This window comes from Larimichthys crocea, chromosome XXIV, assembly GCF_000972845.2.
Source record: "Larimichthys crocea isolate SSNF chromosome XXIV, L_crocea_2.0, whole genome shotgun sequence".
NCBI classification, from domain to species: domain Eukaryota; kingdom Metazoa; phylum Chordata; class Actinopteri; family Sciaenidae; genus Larimichthys; species Larimichthys crocea.
The window spans coordinates 3,425,254-3,442,047 of record NC_040034.1 but is presented as its reverse complement, the minus strand read 5'-3'; the positions used below and the strand labels follow the sequence as shown (position 1 = coordinate 3,442,047).

At 44.8% G+C, this 16,794-nt stretch overlaps 2 protein-coding genes across 3 annotated transcripts; one reads left to right on the top strand and one right to left on the bottom strand.

Moving 5' to 3' along the window:
* Nucleotides 1-2,312: 2,312 nt before the first annotated feature.
* LOC104935351 (enhancer of rudimentary homolog) lies at nt 2,313-3,853 on the bottom strand. The gene is given in 7 exon segments (XM_027274949.1): nt 2,313-2,539; nt 3,131-3,197; nt 3,200-3,220; nt 3,223-3,254; nt 3,633-3,696; nt 3,699-3,726; nt 3,839-3,853. Coding segments are annotated over 7 exon segments (378 nt in total). The 3' UTR covers nt 2,313-2,388.
* A 1,994-nt stretch (nt 3,854-5,847) lies between these two features.
* Nucleotides 5,848-15,127, top strand: psen1 (presenilin 1). 2 transcript variants are annotated; one of them, XM_019278004.2, is made up of 11 exons: nt 5,848-6,001; nt 7,466-7,551; nt 8,756-9,120; nt 9,388-9,529; nt 10,031-10,098; nt 10,196-10,416; nt 11,509-11,607; nt 12,365-12,457; nt 12,558-12,731; nt 13,792-13,910; nt 14,094-15,127. In XM_019278004.2, exons 2-11 carry the CDS (start codon nt 7,516-7,518, stop codon nt 14,247-14,249), a joined length of 1,473 nt encoding a protein of 490 aa, XP_019133549.2. In that variant the 5' UTR covers nt 5,848-6,001; nt 7,466-7,515; the 3' UTR covers nt 14,250-15,127. The 2 variants fall into 2 exon arrangements, with proteins under 2 accessions (XP_019133549.2, XP_019133550.2); XM_019278005.2 differs by lacking the exon at nt 5,848-6,001 and adding an exon at nt 6,019-6,349.
* Nucleotides 15,128-16,794: the final 1,667 nt, after the last annotated feature.

The following is a 16,794-nucleotide window of genomic DNA, read 5'->3' as shown; positions in this document are numbered from 1 at the left end:
TGGGGACCACGTCTTCACCAATAACAGCATCAGATCAGTTTTTTGGAGCTGATGAGGAGATGGAAGCTATTGTTGTGTCTAAAGAGGCTGAGCTGAGAACAGACGGCTCCTCTGCTGGATGGACTTCTCCTCCATCAGCATCACTCCATAACCCTCCATTCCTCCTATCACCTCCTCCTCCATACCTCCTCCTCTTCTCTCCTCATGGCTGAAAAAAAACCAACGTGGAGAAGAGCTCGAGCCGCGCGCGAGCCAATGATCACAGACAGACGACAGACAGGACGACCGGACGACAGACCTCCCTCCTCTCGGTGCCGCTGACATATTTTTGTTTACAACCCGACCGCCGCATTAAACAGCCTCCAGGTACCGCATCGCCCAATGAAATCCCGCACACGAGCCTCATCTAAACCTGCAGCGAGTGCGTGTTCAATAAAAACACATGAGCGGCTCTGATGCGTTTCTAGGGTTACGTAAGGTGAATGTCCCAAACCCTGAAGCTGCTGTTGTTGTGTCCATGTGTCTGATTTTTAATCTCAATTATTCTGATGATCCCTGCGCGTGGGTGCGTGCGCGCCGGCAGCTGCTGTAAATCATAATCGCGGCGCGGGTAACAAAGATGATGATGAAGATCAGCCAGCAGCTCGAGGGTGATCCTGATCCGATCCTGATCGGATCGTGTGTCATAGGAGTATCGCCAATTTCACAAAAAAAAAAAAAAAAAAAACAAGAAGGAGGAGGAAGGGAGGAGAAAAAAAAAAACTCACCCCTTCTTGTGGTTTATTGTCCTGTCAGGCGCGGCCTCTGCGCCATCGATTCTCACTCAGTGGTCCTTTCAGATGCTAAAAGGAGGAGAGGGGGGTGGTGGTGGTGGTGGATGGGTAGGGTAGTGGTGGGATAAGGAGGCGGAGGATGGTGGTGCGAGGAAGGAGGAGGAGAGGAGGAGGAGAGGAGGGGGGGTGTTACGGTCTGGTGTGTGTGTGTGTGTGTGTGTGGTGTGTGTGTGTGGTGTGTGTGTGTGTGTGTGTGAAACAGGCTGGGAGAGCCGATCACAAACACAAAAGGGGAGGGGAAAAAAAAAAAAAAATACACCGAGGATCCAGACTCAGCTGCGGCTTAAGGAGGAGCAAGGCCGCCTCCTGCGCACCGCCAGGCGGCAGGCAGACACCTCAGTGTCCCCTGCACCTCCCATGCCAGATGTTTTTTTTTTTTTTTTTTTGTACATTTCTTTATTGATTTTCTTCTTTTTTTTAATCGCCTTAGTCCGAAAAACTGTAAACACTCTCCCAGGGAGAGTGTAAAAAAAAAAAAAATCAAATTTCGAGCTGCGTTATTGTGCCAAAAGGAGGGAAATAGGAAATCACCCTGTGGCAAGACTGTTGAAGCAAAGTGCATCTCTGGCAGCAGCACAGGAACAGACACAAGAGTAAAAACTGCAACTGTCATCCTGAGTTTACTTTGACCATCAAACTGTTCAACGAGGAAGAAAGGAAAAATAAAGACAAGAATGGAAAATAAAAGAAAACCTGCAAAGAATCTGAATCTAAAGCCGAAACCAAATATATTTTTCAGGAAATAAAAACCTGATAATATTTCCAGGACTCTTTGCAAACTGTCTGACATCATTGTGACTGTAAACAAACTGTCAGCTGAACAAACATTCTTCTGTCCAAGAGGCAGAAAAAGGAAAAATTTCATTTTTTTTTTTTACTTCCACAAAAAGCTCAGAAAAAATAAATATTTTTTTCCAGGCTGTTATAAACTGCTTATTTGTCACCGTGTCGAGTGAAAGCTGCAGAGCAAACAGAGAAAAGAAGGGAGGAGGGAAAATTCATTTTCTAATCTTATTCCCACCAAGACGCATCTATTTCAAAGTGCAGGAAATTTGATAGTATTCTTCCAAAGAACGAAAAGAAATCAATATTTCAAAAAGAGGCTTTGTTCACTGTATCAAAAAAAAAAGAGGAGATTACCACGTGCAGCACGACATCCTCAGTGTCACTTTCTGAAGCCAACAGTGGATTTTCCAGAGGGAGGAAGGAGAGAGAAACAAGGGGACTGTCAAAATAAAAACTGACGAGCACGAGGGGAACTACTTTTCCACAGGAGTAAAAAAAACAGATATTTTCAGATGTTTATTGGCCAAAACTGTGGAAAATAACTTTCCACACACCTGAGTCCTAGAGACAGACTGTCATAATTAGTAGAAAAGGAGAAAGGAGGAAAGAAAGGATGAATGTAGAGAAGAAGAGACTTTGTTATTGAAATGAACATCTTATTAATAAGTCAAACATTACAATAGAAAACACACCGTCCCTCCATGGAGAACAACAAAAAAAAAAAAAAACTTTAAAAACTGTCAAACGTCTCAAAACAACTTAAAAACTGTTACAGATAAGAAAAACCACATGGACCTCCGCCCTCGCTCAGGGGCCTCACTTCGCACGCCTGCTGGGCCTGACGGCGGAGCAGCACGTAGATCTTCTCTTTAATCCAGTCCTTGTTGTACGGCTGGTACGTCTGTGTGTCGGCGCGATACCTGAAACAGGATCAGAGTATCTCCGGTTTCAGATGTTTCTGTCAGGTCTGAAAGTCAAACCGCGGCTGCACACAGAGTCTGAACAAACACTGTATAAGTGTGTTAATGAATAATAAATGTCAATTTTATAAATTAAAACACAGATTCCCACACTCGTGCTGTTTGAAGGGATTCAGGCCATTTCTCACACACACACACACACACACACACAACACACACACACACAAACCACACACACACACAGGTCCTCGTGGAGTCCTCCCACATGAGTCACACTCACAGCGTTGGAGGCGCTCCTAGAAGGAGGGGCAAAAAAACAGGTAAACTGTGGGAGGCGAGTGCCAAACCTCAACCACGAGCAGGGAAGCAGCAGAGTTACCATGGAGACTAATAAGCACACGGCTTCTCCTGCTGTGGCGTCTGACAACCCAACGTCTGACAAACTGAGCCTGCGCGTTTCCTTTGGGTTTTTACGTCACACGAGCTGAATCTGAATCACGTTCCTGATGTTTGACATCACATGTGGAACTGTCGGAGGGTTTATGTACATATCTTCTGTTTAGCAATGATGTTATTACAGACGACGAGCACATCAGACGGAAACTTACACCAAAACAGCTGAGGTCAGCCAGGTCATCGATGAAGTCAAACAGCTGGCGATGTCGTACGTTATCGAGGGCTGTTGGGATTCATTCTCTTAAATGCTCCTGTACATCTTACCCCACCTGAGCGGAGACACAGACGGGACACCGTTAACCATCCAAAACATTTCCTGTGGACTCAGACAGGGTCACGTCTAGATCTTGGTCAAATGATATTAGGTATGATGACTGATGTTTCACATGTTTCTGTTTCATGTCATTCTTAATTTCTTAATTAATTCAGCTCCCATCCTTCATGTGACACGAGCTGAGTTTACGTCAACACCCTTTTAATAACTACTAGATCTGAATGAAATTAGAGAACTGACCATGTTACATCATATTAATAATTATTGGTGGGAGCTTTCCTTTGCACAGCCGTCTTCTAGTCTGAAGTTTGACTATTGGTGCCTCAGAAGTCCTACAGAGGACGGAAGACGTCAGGAGAGGACACGCTCACCTTCCTACACTCGTTGACGGACTCGTAGTCGGCGTACGTCCTTCCCTCGGGCCTTTGGTGGGCTGCACCAGCAGGATGGTGTGGGACTGAAACACACAACACACACACACACACACACACACACACACACAGAGAGAGAGGTTAGACTGACCATGAACACCAGCTCAGGTGAGTCCAGGTGTGGAGAATGAATGAAACATCTGGTGGGGACATGCTGACACACGTGCACACCTGTTTGTATCAATACAAAAGGTGTTGCACGTGTGTAGTTAATGCAGCTGATCATATTTAGTAGTGATGTTCTTTGTGAACAAACAACAACACACAAAAATATACACCAAAGTCAGCAGTGAAGCTGAGCTTCACTTGTCTGATCGGTGTGGTTGTGTGTGTGTGTGTGTGTGTGTGTGTGTGTGTGTGTGTTGCAGCTGCTCACACACGCTAACGTTAGCTCTCATTGAACGCACCGTGTCTGCGTCCCACACACACACACACACACACCTTTGCTCACCAACACACACGTGCACACATCTGAACGTCACACCGTGAAGTACCGACCATGTTTCTGTTGGTTCCTGAAGGTTTTCTGTTGGTTTCCCGAAGGTTTTCTTGGGTCCTTGCCTTTTTTTTTTTTTTTTTTTTTCTCGTGCGAGCTGACCTTTACCACCGGAAGCAGATCTCACCCACACTGACCTATTTTATCTTCTCAGTTTCCTTGTTGATGTTTAGTTTGAGTTTCTAGTCTGAGCGGATGTGGCTTATTTCGATAACTAACGTATTATAAACGTTAACACAAACTACAGCACAAACGCTTTATTCCGTCACTGATAAATCCCGAAGCGGCGCTTTGATCCTGAACGCGCCCTGCCTTGGTCGCGCGACACTTGGAGTGATGGGAAGTTCGGTTCTTTTTAGGGAGTCGGATCATTTGACTCGAAGAGCCGCTTTTCGACTCCCAAACAGCTCTTCATTTACCACTTTTTTATAATGAGGTTGTCTGCACATAGATGCATAGTAATCCTAATGCTTGTACTTTACATATATATGGCTTTTCATCAAATAATGTTTGGCCTGCTAGCTGTTATTTTTGATCATCCTGAAAAGGATTAAGGAATGAGAAGGATAGATAGAAGAGATAGATAGAGAAGATAGTAGAGAGATAGATAGATAAGATAGAACTTAGAGTGATCCCAAGCTGGGAAATTATAGGTGCAGCAGCAGCATTACACAAACGTGACAAGTGACAACAAAGAATAAAAATATACTATCTATAAAGCAAACTATACATAATAAAATATCAAAAAAGCAATAGTAAATACGATAAAATAAAATATATTGTACAGAGGTATAATACAGCAAGTTAGGGGTACCAAAGAACCAAAGAGCTGTCAGGAGTGTTGATGATTGTGTTGTAAAATATGGTAATAGAGTCATGTAAGAAAGGGTATCCCAAGTCCCATATGGTGTTTTTTTTCCTGTGTGTGTTTCCTTTGACGTGGTTAAGGGAGAGATTTCGGGTCAAAGGTTAAGAGCAAATTGTTGGGGCATCCTGGGAGAGGGCCTCTCTTTTCTTCTGTCCCTATCTTACACTGATTTATACCATTGTTTATTTAGACTGCATGTATTGTATTGTAGTGTATTGTATTACCTCCACCGTATATAAGGGTTTGTAACGCATAGATCAGGAGAGTCTCTCATCATTCGGCAAGGAGCTCTCCAAGTAACGTTTTACTTGTTACAATACTGAACTTGTTGTAATAAACTTGTTATGCAACTAAGACAGTGTCGGCGGAGTTTCTCTTCAGACATCTTCAACTGCATCACCACTGAATATACGACATTAACAAGCCGGTTCAAAGAGCTGAGAGTTAATGATGGGAACGATGGGGTGCCCATCAAGTTAGAACAAAGTTACAAGGGTCTGTAAACGCAATGAAAATAACTGGCTATAGCAATTTATTGATGTTAGAAAATGTAATTTTTATTTTTGATACTTCAGTACAAAGGATGTATTGAACATGTGCATGATATATGTGTACACATACAAATCATAAGTCAAAACAGCGATAAATTTGGCCGAATTATTAAAGGTATGAGAAGTAAATGAGCCGTTTTGGAGCTGAAAGATCCGGCTCTTCTTGGTGAGTCAAATGATCCGACTCCCTAAAAAGAACCGAACTTCCCATCACACACACACACACCCGCTACAAGGCGACAGCAGGAAGTAGTTTGCAGCCGCGGCCGGATGTTCAGGGAGGAGACAGGAACAACAAAGAAGAGAGAAAGTGCCCGGGTTTCAAACCCGCTTCAAAGAACCCGTCAGAACCAGAACCCGAGCCCGTCACCTGTCGCTCACAGCAGGTGAGTTTCACGCTTCTAAAACGCGGGAAACTGTGTTCCGTGTGAGCTAGCTCAGGTAGCGTTAGCCGCCTAGCTCCGCCGCTAATTAGCCGCTTTAGCTCGTGATTAAAAGGCTCGTTATGTTTAATGAAGGTGCTTAATTAACTGACGTCACCGCTCATCAGCTGTTCAGCGCTCACCGCGCGGAGAATCCACGCGGAGACCGTCAGCGGGTCAACGCGTTAATTAATTATTATTTACCGGCGTTTAATCAGGACCGTGAACGTTACATCTGGACCGTGAACGTTACATCTGGACCGTGAACGTTACATCTGGACCGTGAACGTTACATCCTCCCTGCAGGTTAAGGTGAGGTGTGACTGCTCATTTACAGCTGATTTAAAGGACATGTTCATATTTATTATTATTAAATTATTATTATTATTAATATTCACCCTGCAGGACAAAAGTATAAAACCAAAGTACAGTTAAGGGTGATGGGAATGTCATCCATAGATAGCGATATTTGCTTTATTTACTAGGAAAGGTTACAAAATCTTCTTCTTTTTAAAACACACACCTGCACATTTCTCCTTCTTACTTTGCAGAAATCCGCTATTTATTTATATTTTATTACGTATAGTTTGTTCTTTATATTTTTATTCTCATGTTGTCTGTCGTCACTGTGTGTAATGCTGCTGCTGCTGCTGTAATTTCCCAGCTTGGGATAAATAAAGTAAATAAAGACAGACAACATTACAAAACATTACAACACAGTATTCTAAAAATGCTGAAAAAAGATCAGATCCTTTCCATCGTCCTCGTCCCTCAAACATTTGACACAGATAAAATAGAAACACAGTGAATATCGTCCATCACACTTCATTGAAATAAAAGAACAATAAAATATAACAAGGAGCATACACAGAGCTCACATGTGTTCAAGTCTACATGGATATAAAGTTGTTGGTCCACCTGTTCATGTTCATATTCATTCACCTCTCTCAGCTGATCTCAGTCTGTCGGCAGCTCTATTTTTCTGTTTTTGAACTGTCAACAAGGAAACACTGTCTGCTGACACACACAGAGAAGAGCTTTGGTATTTTATAATATAATTATAGAGTCACACTAGTGAGGGATCAACACTTCACATCCAGTATGGACAGAGGAATGATTACAGCGGCTTTATGCCGTGTGTAGGTATTATTTCAACACGTAGCTCTATAAATCTGTATGTAGTTTAAATGTCAGTGGATCTCCTAAAGACAGGCCTCACGATTATTATGATTAGATTATGTCCAAGTCATTTCAAGGCTCCAGAATAAGACGCTGTCTGTCACAGTGAAGCTGGTTTAAGTTCACAGAGCTGTAAACTACGCCCGATGTTTACGACCTCGATTGGGGTCACTCGTGCCGCTGATACGCCCTCGTCGTGCCCATTTACTGTAATTAACGTGATCTTGCTTCCTGTTTTCTTTTCACCAGGGCATAATAATTTGGTTTGCATGTGAGGACCAGCGTCTGTCAAGCCAACCATGGCGAACAATGCGGAGGACATCGAAAACAACATGGTCAGTATGACGGACGGTTTCTCTGAAGCGTTTTCTGTCTCCACGTCCGTTCTGACGTGTTAGGTAATGATTAGCAAACTCTGGTTTTGTGCAACCGAGTTTCTTCCTTGTCAGGTCGGTGGTGAAAGAGTCATCTGGTCCTGGGTCGGTTTGTGATGCCACACAGAGGAGTGTCAGTCTGATAACTTTGGTTTCATTTGTTAGAATAAGTGCTGATCACGGATATGGACAGATTCTGATTGTGTTTGACTCTTACTGTAAATAAAAGTGTGGCTAGTCACGAAGTCAAAGTCCCCTTCAGTGACAGACTGTTTTGTTTACCCCATAACAACTGTGCATGTACATTACAATTAACTTGAAGAGCCAGTAAACGCATCGTTTCTGTCCTGAGTGAGTTTTGGTCAGTATGACGTCAGTCAGAGAGCTGAGTCAGGCCACACCTCTTTATATATGACAACCCAGCCCTGCTTCATTTAACACTAATTCAGTACTTTGTGTTTTTGTGTCTCGCGTGTCCTTGGGACCAGCGTTGGCCTTATTCTCACGGCTGAGAAACAATGCCGTGTACTGTGTCGCACAGTGAGGTCGTTCTGCCGGAGCCGTGGACGCTCTCTAGAGACGTCTCCTGTCTTCGTTTCTGTGAACCTGCAGAGATTGCTTCACGTCTGAGGCTGCCGCGTGTCTCAACTCGCCTGACAGTTTAAGTTCACACCGTCTCCTTCGTTTCCCCTTTTTTTTTTCTGTCCTGACGGGACAGATCCTCGGGCTTGAAGTGGGAACGAGCAGCTCATATTTATCCTTGGGAGGAACTCGTCCAGTCGGTGTAAATGTGCCAGTTCGGCTCTGGAGTAGAAACACGGATGGCCTGATAAGAGTTTGTTCAATCTGCAGGATATTTGCCAATAAAAACAAAAGAGTGTTTCTCTTCTGATAACATGGTTGTAACTCTTGTTGAGATGTGTTTTCATCTGAGAAATAAAAAGACAGATTCGGACTTTTTAGGTGCCAAATTCTGGGGTCAGATTTTCCAGTTTCTCATGCTTGCACGGCAAAGCGTGTCAGCAAATGATTGGTGCTTGCTGAATTTTTTAAATGATTACTTTTCCATTTTATTAGATAGCGTAAAACAGGGAGTGACGTGGAGGAAGCAGACAGCCAAAGATGAAGCAGCGTTGTCACAGTTATTCTTCTCTCATGCCCAAAGGACCAACAGGAGACCAATGTGGCCTCTGAACCCACCCAGCAGCCACCGGACGTTACAGTGACCAGAGCACGGTCCAGAGGCCCAGGAGCTGGAGGAGGTGATGGAGGAGGAGGAGGAGGCGGAGGCGGTGGAGGAGGAGGCGGAGGCAGCGGCAATGGTAGCGGACCAGAGCAGAACGGACAGCCCCCGGCCGCTCGTCCTCCACGCGTGGTGGAGACCGAAGAGGACGAGGACGAGGAGCTGACCTTGAAATACGGGGCCAAGCACGTCATCATGCTGTTTGTTCCCGTGACCCTCTGCATGGTCGTTGTCGTGGCGACCATAAAGTCTGTCAGCTTCTACACCCAGAACGACGGACAGAGATTGTGAGTTATGACTCTTATCAGACCGGGGAATGGAGAAAGGGACACGTGCTCTTTGAATGAAATGCAACAAGGCCACAGTGCCACTAGGTGGCGTTGATGCTTTATGTATGCTGTGTATACAATACCTGGACATTTATCTGTAGCAGCTGTACTGAGAACCTTCACACACACACTAAAACATATACATACTACCTGTTTTTATTATATATTATATATATGTTCTATTCTTTGCTGTTTGACTGAGACGTGTCCTTGAAATGTCTCCAGGATCTACACACCATTCCCCGAGGACACGGACACGGTGGCGCAGAGAGCCCTCCACTCCATCCTGAACACCACCATCATGATCACTGTGATCATCGTCATGACTCTGGTGCTGGTGCTGTTGTACAAATACCGCTGCTACAAGGTGCGTGCCGCAGCATGTCGCGTCACACTGCATCACACACTCTGTAGTGCCGTCCAGGCGGACGATGTAATCGTGTTTGTTTGTTTTTAAAGAGGTTAAACACGTTCCAGTACGGAAAGCAAAGGAATAATAATAATGTGATACGTGATGGAGCCTGGCTGCTTTCCTCTCAGTCGTTAGATCTCTGTGGATGGTTTCACAGTGGAGACGTTTTGACTTGCCAAAGCACAGGTGTACCTACTATTACAATGGCCTCGTTCCATTTAGGTGTGCCAGTTCCAGCTCCCTGTTCTCTCTGCATGCTCACACACTGTGACGAGTAATTCTGATAATGTGTGTAAGCTGAAAGATTAACAAAGAGAAACAGAGAGAACACGGGCTCTGAATATTTCATGGTTTCCCTTTGTCCAAACTCTCTGACGCTCGTTGTGTTGTCACCTCGTAAACAAACACGAGTACAAGTCTTGATTTGTTGTACATCTCGGATCTTTACCTCCGCAGGTCATCCAAGGTTGGCTCTTCCTCTCCTCCCTCCTTCTGCTGTTCTTCTTCTCCTACATCTACCTCAAGTAAGCCACACCCCTCCTTCGTTCTACAACGTTCTCATAAATGTCAAATTCTTTGCGATGACTGACGGAGTCTTTCCGTGTATTTCTGTCACGACAGAGAGGTTTTCAAGACCTACAACGTGGCCATGGACTACTTCACCCTGGTAATAATCGTCTGGAACTTTGGAGTGGTGGGCATGATGTGTATTCACTGGAAAGGACCTCTGCGGCTCCAGCAGGCCTACCTCATCATGATCAGCGCCCTCATGGCTCTGGTTTTCATCAAGTACCTGCCCGAGTGGACCGCCTGGCTCATATTAGCCGTCATATCCGTCTACGGTAACTCTTCCTCTCTTTTACGTTGACCTCTGTGTAGAAGTTTAGCCGAGCTTTGAAGATGCTGCTTTGTGCACCTACGTCCAGTCATCTGTTTCCTTTTAGAGCTCAAAATTAAAAATGTGTGTCCCAACGTTCAGCTTTTTTTGAATCATAAAAACGAAGCCAAACTTATTAACATACGACACTAGTTATAATTTATTTTGAGCCTCTTTTCCAGCTGTATGTCTGAACTGAGCTCTGGTTAATGTCATCATGTGTGCTCAAAGGAAGGATGTGTCTCAATACTGTTACTCGGTTTGCGTGTTGAGGACGAGTCCACGAGAAAAGAGAAGTCTGAGGGAGACGAAGCTCAAATCTGGAGCTTTGTTTTCTTACACGCTGCTTTCTTGGTAATAAAATGTAGGTTTGTCGCTTGTGGCCAGCTATAGTTTACACTTTGCCCCTTCTCGGATGTGGTTAGTCCTCGGTTCTTCTTCATCCATGTTTACACACTAAAATGTTTAGTCAGTGGTTGGAGACTGTGGAAAACCAGCTGAGGAGATCAGGGCTGCAGACAGTGTCTCGTCTTTAAAAGCCTCCTCAGTTTTATTTCACTCTTTGTGTCCTGAACGTGTGTAGATTCACAGCTTTAGTTCATTTCTCTGTCTTTCTGTTTTAAAAACTTAAACTGTGCTTTATAAATAAAGTTTATTATCATTAGTATCATTTACATTACAGAGACGACTTTAAGTGGTGAATAATTCTGCAGCACAGTCGGTTGTGAGACAAACAGTTTGTTCAAGAAGTTGCGTTATTGAGAGTTTCAGGTTCACGAGGAGGTTCTTGTTTCTGACTTCCGTTCCCAAGAAGAACTATTTAACTGGAAACTAGAGTTTAGTGGAAATGGATTAGATTACAGTCCTGAGTGATTCTCACATACTTGGAAGTTCAGTGGACTGGTTTAAAGGCACGTGGAGGTAAACTATGTGGAGAATAAAGAGTTTGTGACTGTTCACTGTCCTCCCGTTATCACAGACGTCCTGTCAGGCTGCTGGTTTTGTTCTCGTCTGTTCGGTGGCTAACATCACTCGTCTGGACTCTCTCCTCTCTCAGATCTGTTAGCGGTGCTCTGTCCCAAAGGGCCTCTGAGGATCCTGGTGGAGACGGCTCAGGAGAGGAACGAACCGATCTTTCCAGCGCTCATCTACTCCTGTAAGACACACACTGATGATAGACGAACGTCTGTCGAGGTTTTGTTGTAATAAAACAGAAGCTCAGACACGACGGGGAAATCGTTTTTTCCAGCAAGCGGCCGCTTCAGCTTCTGTTAGTGTTTTAAAAAGTGTCAACACTTTCTCTTACGTGATCAAATGCTGCTTCAACTCAACAACTTTTAGAAACCAGCCGCTCTCTGTGCTGACACTTTCACTCCTTTCAGTATTTTCACTTCAAACCTCTGTCAGCGTGTTGGTGTTTGTAGATCAAACTCAATTTAAATTTCCACTTTTTAATTGTCGTTTAAACATCCAGTTCCTCGTGTTAATTTGCCGCTTCAACTTCTTTTGGTTGTACCAACACTTAGATCACTTTCAGGGCTTTCACTTTGGCCGACACTTCATCTGTTTTCAGCATATTTGAGCTTCAGTCAGTGCTTTCACCTGATACTTCAATAACCTTTAACTTGAAATGACACTTCAAACACCACTAAAGCTACTTCAGATGTTGCGAGTTTAACGGACGCTTCCGCTCCTTTCATTTTAACTCGACACCTCCTGCACGGATACTCCGAGTGCTCACAAACTTTCAGTTTCTTTCAGTGTTTCATTGCAACTCGTTTTAGCACTTCTCAGTTGAACGTCAGCCTGTACGCCGTACAAATCCTTGTGAAAGCTCCGAAATAATCCACATTTTAAGACACTGAAGCAGTTTTCAGTGGATGCTCTGTGACACAGATCTTCTTCTTCTCCAGCTACGATGGTGTGGCTCGTCAACATGGCCGACACCGACAGGCCAAACAGGAACTCGACCGACGTGGCGGCACCTCAGCCAGAAGCTCCAGAAGGTGGGTGGGCGTCCGAGTGATTGAATGAGGTTTAATCTGCTGGTTTCCTGTCAAACAGCGCTCTCGTTGTTTAGTCTGACTTGTTGTCACTCGTCTGCAGCCGTGGCGTCGCCGGCTCCCTCCAGTCTGTCGCACGACGACGGAGGCTTCACCCCCTCCTGGGTCAACCAGCAGGAGCACCAGCTGGGGACGATGCAGTCCACCGAGCAGACCAGACGGGAGATCCAGGAGATGCCTTCAGCTCGTCCGCCCGCCGACGACGACGATGAGGAGAGTGAGTGCAGAGCGGTCGTTTATCAAACAGAGTTCAACTTCGTTTTAATAATTCATGTTGTGATGTTGCTCTTGTCAGTGAAGCTTCAGTTTCCCAGCATTAACCCACACAGATCTCTCTTGGATAGATTACAGTCAACAGGACTTAGAAACAGTTCAGTGGATAATGAAAAATGAATTTCCGCTCTACATATTTTGGATGAGCTCGGTGTAAAACAAGGCACATGCCTGACCCTGCATACATGGTTTTATTATTGTTTGGTAATCATATTTAATCATATCTCTCCATTAGATTCATAAAAACAAACTTAAAACGTGTAAACTATAAACAGAAATTAATTAATTTTGGTCTGGATGTAGATACAGACTACAGACCGTCAGTGACATCGTAAAGTCTCTTATATACCAAAACACGCCAAAACAACGAGCTAAAAGATTCTAAAACGCTTCGTAGAGCTGATGGGAAACTGGAGTCTGGAGATTATTTGTTTGTTCATCAACATTTGATCCACTGTTGATATAAAAATATGGATTATAGCAGCTTTAATTACTCCTTAAGCTGTCATCAGCATCATGTTCCTACTACATTATACTGTGTGTGTGTATACATGCACATATATAAACTACATATGATCATTTTAGATTTCCCTCGCAGCCCTAATACGAAGCCGAGCTCTGTAATTCAAACTCGTGCAGTCCCAGATTGTCTGCCACTGTGTAATCATCATCTGTCCTCCGAACACATAAAAACATTTTGGGAACGTTTTTATGTGCGTATGTGAACGCGACCTCCGTGTTTGGCTGCAGACTGTTTTTAGTCGGAGCAGATTAGGAAGCGATTATTCGCGGCAATTGCTGGGTTTCATGTTCGTAGCATTCGGGGGGCCCGCGCTCTTTTTTTGACATAAAGCTTCGGTAAATACGGGCTCGGAGCTCGTGTTTGTACAGTAATTACAGCTGAGAAAAGATTTCTATGGGGGTTGGAGGGCGTGGGGCTTGAAGTGGAGCTCGTGTTTTGAAATTGACTCCACCCTGAATGCGGTGTTCTCCTGTCTTCTCAGGGGGCGTCAAGCTGGGACTCGGAGACTTCATCTTCTACAGCATGCTGGTGGGAAAGGCCTCGGCCACAGCCAGTGGCGACTGGAACACCACGCTCGCCTGCTTCATAGCCATCCTCATTGTGAGTGACCACAGCTGCTTATTTTGGTGTCGAGCTCGAGTCGCCGCAGCCTCATCTCAGTATCTCAGCACAATATCTAACCCCACGTTACGCCAAACCACTCGGGCTGATTTTGTTTGGTACACAATCTTTTAATTTGCTTTTTCCCTCTCTGTGTTTTTCTGTGTGTCTCTGCCGCCGCAGGGCCTGTGTCTGACCCTGCTGCTCCTCGCCATCTTCAAGAAAGCGCTCCCCGCTCTGCCCATCTCCATTTTCTTCGGCCTGGTCTTCTACTTCGCCACAGACAACTTGGTACAGCCCTTCATGGACAAGCTGGCGCTACACCAGTTCTACATTTAGCAGGACGCTGCCCTGATGACCCTCACCCACATAGCTCTCCGGCCAACAACACGAGAGCGGTCCCTTCACAGCCGGGGAACAAAGGGTGATGCAGGGGCCCCTCCCGCCCCCACACACCCTCCTAAGAACTCACGATGACGGGACACAAGTTGTTTTCGTTCTGCCTTTCTTTTCCGGCACCAAGGGAGGGGCATTCCCCACGACAGCTGTTCTTAAACGTTTTATTTCTGTTTTTTAAAAAAGTGACATTTCTCGTTCGACTTGGGACCTCATCTTCACCGGTCTCAGGCTCAGCCCGATCTAAGAGGAGTGGGCCGGGATAATTTACCGCTACATATCCAGGGAGGAGCTCGTCTGCTCCCTTTCCAGCGGCGCCCTGCTTCCTTACATCCACGCCCGGGGGCTGCCCAGTCTTCTTCAAACCGGGGCTTTACAGTAGGTGCCTTGCTCAGGGACACCTTGGCGGTAGCTGTTGAGCGGAGGGAGACAGTTTCATTAAATCTTCCTTTAAAGACGTTGATCACACGACTTCATTCCGAGTCACGAGCCGCCGCCCCCAAACTCAACCCGAGGTTTAAAAAGCCTTCATCGAACTAACGGACACTCTGATATCGATAATAGATTGGTAAATGTGTAGTTTGATTGTGTTTGAGCTGTCAGTCACCACACGTGCTTTCCTCACCGCTGTTAAGAATGGTTAAGACGTGTTTCGTGTTTGTTTTTGTTGTTTCCACGCCGGAGCCGATCACACCCCGACAGATTCTCACCCGACCGACGGGATGTTTGAACGTGTGAATCTTTCTGACGGAGGGAAGAGAGGTGGAAGAATCTGTCACCTCTAGAATTAAAATGTGTTGATGTGACACGGACTCATCTGAGATCTCGCCACGTTTTCTGCCCTTCATTTTTTTTACCTTTAATCACATTTCCATTCACAGCCTGCAGAGGGAGGACACACACACACACACACACACACACACACACACACACACACACACACACACACACCTGAGACTTGCCATGTCAGCTGTGTACTGTCAGCCACTGAGCAGTTCTGCTGGAGCAGTCGGAGGTTCAGTGCCTTGCTCAAGGGCATTTCAGACATAGTAGTTGTTGTTGTTGTTGTTGTTGTCGTCATTGTGGGACAGAAATGCGCTTCTCGTTCTCTCCCCTGACTGATTTCATTAAGTTTTTTTTGTTTTTCAAACCTGTCCAGGGGATTGTAAACCTGTGATCATCATCTGGTCACCGACTCTGAACCTTTAGGCTATAGCTGCCCTCATGACGCTCGCCTGGTGCTGTCCTGAACTATGCTACATCAAACGACTGATTTCCACTATACATGCATACTGTCGTGTGTTTGTTTTTGGGTTTGTTTTTCCAACATATGCAGAACAGAAACTTTTTACTTTTTGAAAACACGAGTAAATATGAACAGGGTTCCTGCACAGAGCAGAAAAACCTGGGAACGAGTGAAACGAGTCAAACTTTTGACAGGAAGTCTGTGCGTTGTTTGTTTAGCGGGAAAACTCAAAAATCCTGACGAATGAGGGAGTTTAGATTCAGTTTGATTTGATACTTGAATTTGTGTCTGGAAACATAATCACATGTTGAACTGGCTGTTTTAATCAAGTTAAAAACAAACCAAAAAGTTTAAAAAGAAAAAAAAAAGAGGATGTTCTCTGAAATCCTGATTTGTATGAACCTAAACTCTGAGCTGATGCTGACTGATGGAGGACGAGCTGATGCACTGATCACTCTTTTTGTAGTTGCACTCTTGCAGAGAAGAAACCGAGAGGGAACAATACAGCGACGTTTGTTCGGAGTCTGTTTTCCTTCTTTCCTTTTTGTTTGTTTTGAGGGAAAGTTTTGGGTGACTGGCTTTTTTTTTTTCTGTCCTTCACATGCATATGTGTGTTATGCAAGGTTATCCAATTCAGATTTTTGTTTTTTAATAAATGATGAAACTTAAAAATTCTCTTTTGAAATGTTTTTATTGGCGTCTAATCACTGGAAAATAAGAATCATTTTGTTTTTATTACCTTAGATTCACATGTTTCACAGATTTCGGTGCCGCTGTAGTTTCTCCTTCATTCTAGGGTCGCAGTTTTGGGGCGTTATTGGACAGGACAGCGGGAAGAGAGAGATCGGCCGGAGGTTGGAATGGAAACCTGGAGCACTGCAGCGAGGACTGAGCCTTCGTACATGGGGAACACACAGGTGAGCTGACAACCCCGACAGAAAATCTGTGTTATAAACTGAGGATGAAACAAAAAGATGTATTATGGGAAGTGATGAGCGTCACCCATAGCACAGATTTAATGTTGGGATACTTTGGCAACAACATTGAGCAAAAGTATTTAGTCACTTTCAAATATTGCGTCGTTAATAAACACCAAACAAAGCTGCACTGAGCTGTCTTTTAATTGGCTCCTCCACACAGAGGTCAAAGGTCAGGGTGTTGTCTCCTCTGCATCATCATCTGCGCTGATTTCGTGCCGTGGCGGCGTTGGGGAGGGATTGACGCAAAGCGTTTCTGCAGACA

Coding starts and splice junctions, on each gene's coding strand:
- psen1 (XM_019278004.2), top strand. CDS start 7,516: ATGGCGAACAATGCGGAGGACATCGAAAACAACATG. Junction 10,099..10,195: donor TTCTCCTACATCTACCTCAA/GTAAGCCACACC, acceptor CTGTCACGACAG/AGAGGTTTTCAAGACCTACA. Junction 11,608..12,364: donor TCCAGCGCTCATCTACTCCT/GTAAGACACACA, acceptor CTTCTTCTCCAG/CTACGATGGTGTGGCTCGTC.